The sequence below is a fragment of the Vanessa atalanta genome, chromosome 19 (genome assembly GCF_905147765.1).
Source record: "Vanessa atalanta chromosome 19, ilVanAtal1.2, whole genome shotgun sequence".
Classification (NCBI taxonomy): domain Eukaryota; kingdom Metazoa; phylum Arthropoda; class Insecta; order Lepidoptera; family Nymphalidae; genus Vanessa; species Vanessa atalanta.
In genome coordinates, this window is record NC_061889.1 from 2,495,378 (window position 1) to 2,506,421 (window position 11,044).

The following is an 11,044-nucleotide window of genomic DNA, read 5'->3' on the forward strand; positions in this document are numbered from 1 at the left end:
TATATTTTTTAATTTTAAATCCTATCCTTTAAATACATATGACGTGTTGATCCAGTACATAAATACTACAAATTCTCTGACACACTCACAGATTTTCTTCACCGCCGAGTGTGAGAAAATTGTACACAAATTAAACACTTGAAAGTCATCAGTGGTGCCAGGGGTTGTGCTCCGAAATTTCTACTAAGATTCTCTTGTTATAGCCACTGGGACACCTAGATGGTACTAAAGATTATCGGCAAAACTATATATCAACATTGACACTTATATATATATATATCGATTTTTTTTTATGGTATGTGATTTACTATGAATTTAAATGAGTCAATAAAAATGATATAAAATAGGCAAAGTATTAAATATATTTTTAATGTTTCTCATCATATAATATAGCAACAACTTTACATAAATTTGGACATTTAACACACCAAACGGTTGGAAAGTTGTTACGAAGGAAATGATGTCATGAAAATCTTAATAAATTTATTGTTAAACTACTTCTAAATAATAAGAATTATTGTTATACTATATATAAAAATAAAAAAAAAACAAACAACAAACAACTTTGAAGAATGATTTATTTATAATTGGTAAATACTTGGGTTACAGTTTCTATATAACGATTTTAAGAAGTACTTCTCGTCGTTGCTTTAATGGAATAAATAAATAAGAATAACAAAATAAATACTGTTTATAAAAATAAATTAAGTGTCTTCCATTTGATAATGCTAACATTGACTTCATGCTATTTAGATAATAGACAGAAATCAGGACAGCACCCGAGGATATTTTGTTATCATTATCAAAAGTTTCGTTATGAATTATGAATCCTACTGACTATACCTAAGTAGTACAAAATTAAATCAGCAATTTTCAGTATCAGTTTATGATGTCCATTTGTTTTTATAAATCAAACTATATAACTATGAATTAAAGCTAACCGTACAAAACGAACAACAAAATTTTAACTATATAAAAAAAACATCATATCTCTTGTAAATTATCATTTTAGTTTTAAATTCTGAATGTTTTTATAATACATAGGAGTTTAAAAATCAGACCATATCATATTTTATCTATCAAAGACAAAAGTAATAATTTTTAAGGCATGCAAGCATAATGCCTTCGCAACAGATACGTTTCTTTTATATTAAAAAGGATCCACAGATAATGGAATATTATTTATAAAAAAATAACAATAATTATGGACCAATTATGCATGTTACATGGCAAACTATTTATTTAGCATTATAAAATAAAAATTTAAAGTTATTGTTTGGTTGAAATTAAACGAACATTTGTATGTAATTTAAAGATTATAAAACTTTATATTTTATTATTTAGTTATTACCAGTATATGAACGAATTCAAGTGTTGCCAGTAGCTCGATAGATCTGTATTTGGATTTGACACGATTGAATAGTGAAATTTCACTGGTATTACTGAGGTATTTGTAATAAGTCTATCATCAAGTATGATTGATTTAAAAATAATTCATATTTTTTGTTTTTAAGACTAAATAGACGAGAAAACAATATTACAAAAATAAATAATTAAATTAAATACTTTTATTAAAAATTTGTTCGCTCAAATAACGTTTAATACGTAAAAATACATTCTTGCACTCAAATTAGTTGAAAGAAATTGAAAAAATCTTCCGTTTTTTTTTATATCATCGCCTTTTTTATATCAGTCTCTTTATAGTATAGACCAGTGACATTTATTGTAAATTAAACATTTTAAAATCTACTCGAGCCCATTATAAACATATAAGTAATTCTCGATTAAGGTACAATAAATCTTTTACTAAATTAAAAAAAAAATACATCTTATAGCATAAAATCTATTATATGACATAGATTATATAACGTCTAAATAATCATATTCTTTTTTAATAATAATTGTATCGACGAAATTTATATAAACTGACGAAATATCTACACTCTTGTCAATGTCATTTTGACATTTGAATGTTTGACCATCCTAAAGTATTGTCGACTGTCGTCTCGCTAGTATTATAAATTATAATCAAAGACGAGTTTAAATAAAAGTAAATACAAACCATATATTATCAATCGTAAGGGATTAAATTTGGTCAGTTTTCGATAACATTTTAGTTCCTTACAATTATCTAAAAACAATAATAACATGAACGAATAAACGTCTTAGCATTCCTTTCTAGTTTTTAAATCGTTGTTAGACATTCAAGGAGATTATATTTAAAGTTCGTTTGAATTCGTTACTAAATATATACACAACAATCGAAAACGATTTCTTTGCAGTTTGGTTGGTACACAAGACCAATGGAGATGATAAAAAAAAAATATATGGCGCATAGTTAAAAATAAAATGATTGCCATATGTAAATATAATTTGGTTATGTATTTATTTAAATGCCTTTACCACCCATACAATAAATATGATCGCAAGTATTGTTCCGATTAATATGATAAACATCATTTTCCTTCTATATCTACGTTTATACTCAGCTGCTTTGGCTAATTCATCGACGCCGGCTTCGACACTTGCGCTCGCAGCTTCAATGTGACTTTCAACTGTATCTGTAACATTATTAATAATAAAAGTACGAATATAGGTGTAAATGTCGCACTGTCGGATACCTTCTCTTGAGAAGGGGAAAGATTTTTTTTGTAGATGTTATAGTACACTTAATTTACACTCTTGTGATCCGAGGTACAGCCATTTGATACGAGCGGTCAGATTTCGAAGGCACTAGTTTAATATTACACATTAACAGCCTGTAAATTTCCCATTGCTGGGCTAAGGCCTCCTCTCCCTTTGAGGAAAAGGGGGTTTATTTTAAAAGGTTGGTAAACTGCCGCCGCCCATATACGTTGGTATTGCAAGAAATATTTACTATTTCGCGTCAATTCGCCATCAAACGCCCGTAACTATAGTTTGGCTGTAGAATACGAGATGAGTGAATAGAACCTACCCAGACGTGCCTGCACAAAGCCCTACCACCAAGTAAAATTCAAAACAAACTAATGCCTCAGACAGTTATGTATAAAGAGTAGAAAACTAAAATTATTCACCCTTAATTTCGATTTGACGTTAGCTATTAATTTAATTTGGATGAGGATTATACTACACTAACTTCAGCTCGAAAAAAAATATATCGGGCTGATTAAAAAAATCTAATAGTTTTACGTTAAGCTATTAAAAATAAAGCAACCTATTACTGTATAAATAAACGAAGTCCTTACCAACGGATTGCGCTTGGGCGCTCACCATATCTGCTAGTTCCTGCATGATTTGATTGACGTCCAGGACATCAGCTTCGATCTTATTCATATAAGCTTCTTTCTCTATGAGCATACTCGTCTCGAACTGAACGAGACGAGCCTGAAAAATTATTAATTTTCATATATATTTGTAGTAATAAAGCTCAACCCAGACATGGAACTAACAATGAGAAAAAGGTATTACAAAAATTCCTTCTGGTACATATTCATAATTAATTTATTTACACATATATGTATTGTGTACATATAATATATGAACAAGGCCTATGGAAATATCACGTATAGAATATAAAATGCTCTTTACCTGAGCCTGCTGATTTGATAATAACGATGCTTCTTCATCATCTGCGATAGCCTGTCTTTCTAGAGCTTGAGGATCGTTCTTAGAACGACCTTGAGTTGGCATATGAGCCGCCATTTTTTCTGACACTTGCTGGAAAATTTGATGCAATTTATTTTTTAGTTTGGGTACTAGATAGTTTAGGGAACTGCCTAGCCTTGCAAGGGCTAGAGACCCTAAGGCAAAATTTTCTAAAATTGGGAAATTATAAAAATCAAATATATCTCCTATTTAAATAAGGTGATGGCATACCTTCGTAATATAGTACAAAACCTCGTAATTATGTATAAAATTGCGTTATGATAGAAATTATATAAAATTAACAGAAAAGTTTATCTAGCTATGCCTAACTGAGAAGAAAACCATCAAACATATTTTTGTTAACAAAATAAAGCAAAGAAAGAAATAAATCTATATTGAGTGTGACATAAAACTTGATTATAATTAAACGCTTCCTATTTTTCTTCACAGATTACAAAATCCATATAGCATTGAACTCAAGATAGTTTTGACCCACAAAAATATCTTGAGTTCTAAATTAACATACATAAAATTCTAGAAATAGAAAATATATAAAAAATTAGAAACTAGTAGGATTTATATTAGATAACGTCACAATAATACAATGCTTATTACAGACATGCATTGAGTGAATTATTTCATGTTTATAGAAAATCAGAAAATAAATAAATGAATTCAGAAGCGAGAAGTTTACTTAAATTTTATAGAAGCAAAACTATATACAAAAATAAGACACAATATTTACAATGTTTTTATCACCATTATCATGTTTATTCTATCTATATAAAGATGTACTAGTAAAATGGTTTTCATTTTCATTTAGAAAAAATTAAATTATTTATTACTAAATTTAAATTTTTCTATATGAAAATAATATATATTAATAAGGAAAAAGGGTAGTAAAGCTACCAAGTTTCTTGTTGATATTTTACAGATGAATGAAATTAAGTTTATCTCATAGTATTGTTACATTTAAATTAATGCTTAATATGACAATGCAAGAGCCTACTAAAACATAAAAGTATATTTTTAATTTTTAATATTTATCCACTATAAGGAAGAACAAAAAAATGTATATATGAAAATAATATATTACATCTAAAAATTAAATCTAATAGGTTGTGTTTAGGAACTTAAATGAAAAACTTCTTAAAATGCAATGTTGGTAATTTTTAACTAACATACATAGATTATATTGACAAACTACATATAACACATAAGATTTGGTTGTGTTTTTGTTTCGAACAGTTGTAATGTATAGTAGTTTATAAATATTAAATAAATTATAATAAAATACCTTTTGTACAGAAGAATATTTTGCAAGAGCATCTCTAAATGCTTGCGTGAGTCTCTCGACTTGTAACTTCTGTGGTTTATCTCCTCTCCGGACAACCACACCAAGTCTTTGAATGTCCCGTGCTGTTGCGGACACAGAACTGTTCACATTCTGTTGAGTATCATGGCTGGAAATAAGTAATCATTTCTAATAATATATTGAGATGAATAATACTAAAAATGTGTAGTTTGTGCAAAAAAAACATTTAAATAAAGTATGTTTTATTGCTTTAAATTATTTTATGTTTTAATATATTTTTAAAGCTATAAAAGATAAAAATATCACTTTCACTCAATCAATTTCACTGATAAAAGAGACAGATTTATAAAATTTCTCATTGACATCTAAATAGACATACATGCAAAGTGATAAAGTACAATTTTCTTACATTTTATCTCTGAGCTGAATACTGTCATTAGGCCCTCCAATTTGTTTCATCATCTTTTCTAATGCTCTCAATCCATTATTAATGGTGTTCACATTATCCGCAATGCCTTCGCTGAGGTTATACAGTTCTGTAGGGCTAAAATCGGCGAAGGCAACTGTGGGAGGTGCTGCAATTGCCCCATAGTCTCGGCTTGATCCACTAATGGGCTCCCGTTCAGCCATATTTTTTTTTTTAAATCACTGAACAAAAATAAAGACTATTTTATATTTAATATTTCAGGCACATTGAGGATTTGTTTTATGGACTATATACAGAAATGTAATAAAAAAAAGCCTGAGTATTAAATTTTTATTATTTAGTACAATTAATATACATACATTAAATTCACGTATTCCACTGATTCACTTATTAACAACAAAAATAAAGGCGTAGAATGATTTTGTTGGTATTATTTGATGAATCACTTCAATAACATTAAAAATTATTGACAAAGAACTAACGAATTATGTTGCAAATCTTATACCAACCTTTAATGAAACCTATTCAACGAAAACCAGTTTTGATAATATTAGTTTGTAAAATGTGAGCCTAATAGTTTCCAGTTTTGTATTGTAATTTGTATTAACTCATTAACTGTGGCTACATCAAATATGTAAATTGATAAGAAGAAACGTCAACATTTCATGCCATTTGCCAGCTGTCACCACTCAACGTCAGTTGTCAATGTCAAAATCGAATTCACTGTAATTATTTCTATTATACTTCAAATATTCGTGCTTGTTATAATGTCAACAAGAAATGTGATTGTTGAATTATATTTAATTATCTATGGATTGTTTCATGTTGAAATTATATTTTTATAATAATTAAATCGGTTAATATTCGATTTTGAAAAGATAGTCTGGAGTAACGTTATTAAAAATCGCCCAGAGATGTCACTGTATGTATTAGAGCTATTAGAAGTGCATTGACTAGCTTCAAACATCTATACTAATCTATACTAATATTATAAATGCGAAAGTAGCTATGTCTGTTACTTCTTCAAGCTAGAACCACTGAACCGATTTAGATACAATTTTGTGTGGAGAGAGTTTGAGTCCTGGGGAATAGGCTAGGAATAGGTTTTTATTTTTATTTTAATTCACCCCTTATACTTGATACAATGGGGAGTGACGGTTTGTGTGCCAGAGGTAAGTTTTATAATTTTCGAGCCTATAAAGCCACTAGATCCGCTATAAGCTTAGTTACTATACTAAGTTAAAAGACTGTCTCTTACAAAAATTACTTAATGAATAAAATTTTCTAATTCGCTTCTCATTAAGCAATAATATTACCCTAAAAATTTAATAAATTAGGAATAATAAAATTGCTCTTTCAATCAACAAATAATGCATTCTGTTTCTGTAAGCAAAAGGATCGAACGTATCTAAGCAAAATACTACAGAAAACTATTCGCGATCAAACTAATAAATAATTAAAATTTGATATATAACTACATATATATAATTGTGCCCGCAACTACGCGACGTGAAAGTCCCGTCAAAATCCAGAGATTAGCCGGAACAAACTCCAATTTTATTATATGTATAGACAACTTCACCATCTTGAAAGTTTCAACAAGTAAACATTATTATAAAAATGAATAACATATCTATAGTAAAAAAAAAATTAAACTTTCTGGTGGTCGAATATTGAAATTCAACAAGTGACTGTAATGAACATATCTACTGAATATATTTTTGAAAATAAAGGCATTTTCTGCCTAATTCATCTATCTAGCTTTATGAGAAGTCAATACGTTCATAAAGCAATTAGGTAACCTTTTCGCCCTTTCAACTCTGCATACCTTTTGAATTACACCATAATTTTAGTAAGATATGCCATTTAATGTAATACTATGCAGATGCGTTTATTTATATCGAAATAAATCATATATTTTTATTACATAAATAGACTCAAGAATATATATATATATATATGTTTTGCGATGACAATTTTTGGAGTTATTTTGTATGCACATTTAAGTTTTAGCACCCATTAGACAACATCAGAATGTTAGTTTTATTTCTTTATTAGAAGCTACTGTGCGGATTTATCAACAGTTATTTCATTTTGTAACTGTAAGAGTCTTATTGTTACTAAATAAAATAAAATGTTATTGCTGGATAATCGATTCAACCAGGGCTGGACCGTGAGTCTAGGGGCCCTGGGCTAATACTACTTAGAGGCCCACCTGAACGTAGACTTGAATTAAAGGAATTGAATGGGCTTAATTAATTGCAGTATTCGTAGGGCTGCAAACCATACGATCTGTTTAATTTAATAAAATTAGGTAATTCTTTCGCATTATGCATATGACTTAGCTGGGGTCCCCTTGCTCCCTGGAATGAAGCCCAAAAAGCCATATGGTAGATCCGGCCCTGGATTCAACCGATTCAAATTTTATCTATTACAAACAAATAAATATTTATTCATAATATTACTATGTAAGACTTGGTCCGCACGGTACACGCTAAAATACTTTTTATTGTTATAATAAGTAAAACATCTCCCCTTATAATAGTACCTATGTAGTTTTCAATAATTCTTATACTTAAATACCATTGAAAATCTTTCTGCCATAATTACTTTAACTTCAATAACATTGGAGAATAACTTTCATAGAAACTACCATTCCCAGTTTTAACCCAAAAAGGGGGTTGATTTCTAAGATGAGGAACCTACCCGCCAAATTTCAAGTTTGTAGGTGTTATAGTTTCTGAGATTTCGTGAATAATCAGTGAGTGGTATATATATATATATATAGATTATTATATACGTACGAACACTTAAATAACATCTGAAAGTGATTAAAAATATAATAGTTTTTGTTACAGACAACACAAAAAAAATATTTTTAACTTATAATTTATGTTAACTCGTGTGCATAAACATTAATAATATGATCGATGATGAACTGAAAGCGGCGTGAGTTATTGGCACGGACTGCGTTTCAATGCGTGGAATTATGATTGTATTGTTTTTATTTTTCTATGAATACGATTGAAATATAGAGGATATTAATGACTTATGTGTTTTAATATTATTTTATCATGAAAAAGTTTTTAGCTCTGGCAATATAACGTCAACGCATCACTTGTGCTATGAGATTTGCTGGAATGCTACAGGTATTATGAATATTGAGCACGTTGCAAGTGAATGGCAATTTTCATTCATTGTAAATGGAGTTTTCATTCATTCATGTCATTATAAAAACACTAATTTCAATTTTCTGTACTTATACTAATGTTTAAAAATAGAAGAGTTAACAATTTCTTTGAACGTGCTTAGCTCGGGATTTAAGAAATTTGAAATAATATTTTTGCGTAAGATATCCATTGGTCGTAAGACTTTGTTCAAGTAGGTCTGTGTAGGTACCACAATGGCAGTAAAATAATTAGTAAGGGAACTACTATGACGGGGCCAAAATTGATCTCAATTAATATTGCAGTTTCGAATAGATTATCGATTCACCCGGACGAAGTTGGAATGTCCAGCTCATAACTCGTACGTAAAGGGAGGTGTTTCATTTTTATTTCCTAAAAAAGAAGGTACATAACTAGGTACCGTCTTTTTTATGGAATTGGTTGGCCGAGCATATGGTGGCCCATATCAGGTGGCCCTGATGGTAAGTGGTCACCACCACCCATAGACATAGGCGCTGTAAGAAATATTTACCATTTCTTACATCACCTATGCGCCGCCAAACTCGGAAACTAAGATGTTATGTCCCTTGTGCCTGTGATTACACTGGCTCACTCACCCTTCTAACCGGAACACAACAATACAGAGTACTGCAGTTTGGCGGTAGAATATTTGATGAGTGGGTGGTACCTACCCAGTCGGGCTTGCACAAAGCCCTACCACCAAGTGAATATCTATCGTCTATTAGTATGAGCAATCGTTATCTAAAATATAACTGTTATGAAAAACATCGATATTATTCAGATGTCTTAATTTCAATATACGGTTAATTGGTAGTTACATACAATACTGGTTTATTTTATTTTAAATCTTGAACGTTGAACTCTGCTTCCAGCTATATCGTGTTTTGAATTGAAGACATTATAATATTTAGCAGCAATGCATCGATTATTTTTAATCAAATAACTAAAGTACTTATTCGATGCTAAATACATAAAACCTCTATGGTCTATAACATTCGCATGAAAGAATTTTTCTCACAGGCACGCGTTGTCAGGACGCATAAACCACTCGACACCTGTTGCGATTAAAAAAATAAGACTAGCAGTTGAAATTAAAATAATACCTGTCAGAGCGGAACCTTGGGGCTTTGCGTGTGGAATAATAAAATGTTTATCCTATCAACGCTGAAGGACCTCCCGCCATTTTTTTCTTTTTTTTACATTTTTACAATCGCTAGGTTTATTGATTCGAAGATATCAGTACATCGTTTTAAAATCGAATATTTTACTAATTAAAAAGGTTTGAAGATCAGGAGTTTTATCAGTACAGACAAAGTGAGAAAGATAAACAGAAGAGAGGAGAGATAGATTAAAAAAATCATGTATGTTTTTGTGTTATTGAATAACAAAGAAGTTAGTTTGCCAATACATTTTTTTTTCTATTTTTGTTTCAGGTATAGGTACTAACTATGAATGCCGAGAATCTTAACAATATAATCTAAAAAGAAGTCGCTATATTCATGTTGCAAAGTCTATTTCAATGAAGCTCTTTATTCTTTTCTTTTCTGTTTTCTGTTGAAAATAATTACTTTCGGAGGCGTCTTTGTTTAATACGTCCCAAGTCTCATCCCTTGTGACTAACTTTTAATTAGATACAGACAATTTACGTGCAGATAATGGATGTGAAAGGAATGAAATTTATTATGATGCGAAAATTCTAAGTGGGAACGAAGTTAAAACATCGTATTTTTTGTTTAGTAATAATGTTTACTGTGTATTCAAGTATGTATATTCATAACATATTCACGCAATGAATTATAAAATGAGCGATAATTATAATTTAATTAAATGATTTAATCCAATTTTTTTTCATTACATTAATAACTACATATATTAATGGAATAGTAAATATTGTGAAATTGCTTTATACTTAACATTCAATTTAAAATATATAGATATATACATATATATGTATGTATATATTATTTTGTAGGCAGAATAATTCCTACTCAAGTCCGAGTCTTTTTTTATTTTAGTTAGTGATAATTCCTTAATGGAATTACGTATCTGTATTCGTACTGTATCATCAATCATAAAAAAAAGTAAAAAAGGCGCACCGAAGGTATTTTCGCGCTCTTTTTCACTGTCCATTAAACCACATTTGCGCGGTGAGATCTTTGGAACCGGCCACTTAAAATGTCTAGACAAGTCGAATAATCTAGACATAAGTGTTTAATTCCTGCGTTAAATGGATGTTTCCTTAGAAATAACGTAGTACATTTATAATTTTTTTATCTGTGAATTTAGATTTTTATTGATTTATTTTTTAAATACACTAAGGTAAGGTAAGTGTACTTTTGTATACTGTATTTATATCTTTACAATATCAAATAACATAAATATTATAAAAATTGTTTTCTTAATCCTACTTACATTTATTTTCATTATATTTTGAACCTAAAAATGCTAACCGTTACCCCGACTATGCAATGCTGCAAACAAAGGGTT

The 11,044-nt window shown here is 29.5% G+C and overlaps 1 protein-coding gene across 1 annotated transcript; it reads right to left on the reverse strand.

Annotated features, from left to right (window-relative positions):
* Positions 1-560: 560 nt before the first annotated feature.
* LOC125071486 (syntaxin-12) lies at positions 561-6,033 on the reverse strand. Its single transcript, XM_047681751.1, has 6 exons — positions 5,882-6,033; positions 5,352-5,592; positions 4,925-5,090; positions 3,571-3,699; positions 3,228-3,366; positions 561-2,561 (listed from the first exon to the last, which is right to left on the reverse strand). The coding sequence occupies exons 2-6, from the start codon at positions 5,570-5,572 to the stop codon at positions 2,386-2,388; spliced, it is 831 nt and encodes a 276-aa protein (XP_047537707.1). The 5' UTR covers positions 5,573-5,592; positions 5,882-6,033; the 3' UTR covers positions 561-2,385.
* Positions 6,034-11,044: the final 5,011 nt, after the last annotated feature.

Excerpts from the sequence above, each read along its gene's own strand:
- LOC125071486 (XM_047681751.1), bottom strand. The coding sequence starts at position 5,572 with ATGGCTGAACGGGAGCCCATTAGTGGATCAAGCCGAGACTATGGGGCA. Across the intron at positions 5,091-5,351 it reads ATTCAGCTCAGAGATAAAAT|CCATGATACTCAACAGAATG; the intron begins GTAAGAAAATTG and ends ACTTATTTCCAG. Across the intron at positions 3,700-4,924 it reads AATATTCTTCTGTACAAAAG|CAAGTGTCAGAAAAAATGGC; the intron begins GTATTTTATTAT and ends CAAATTTTCCAG.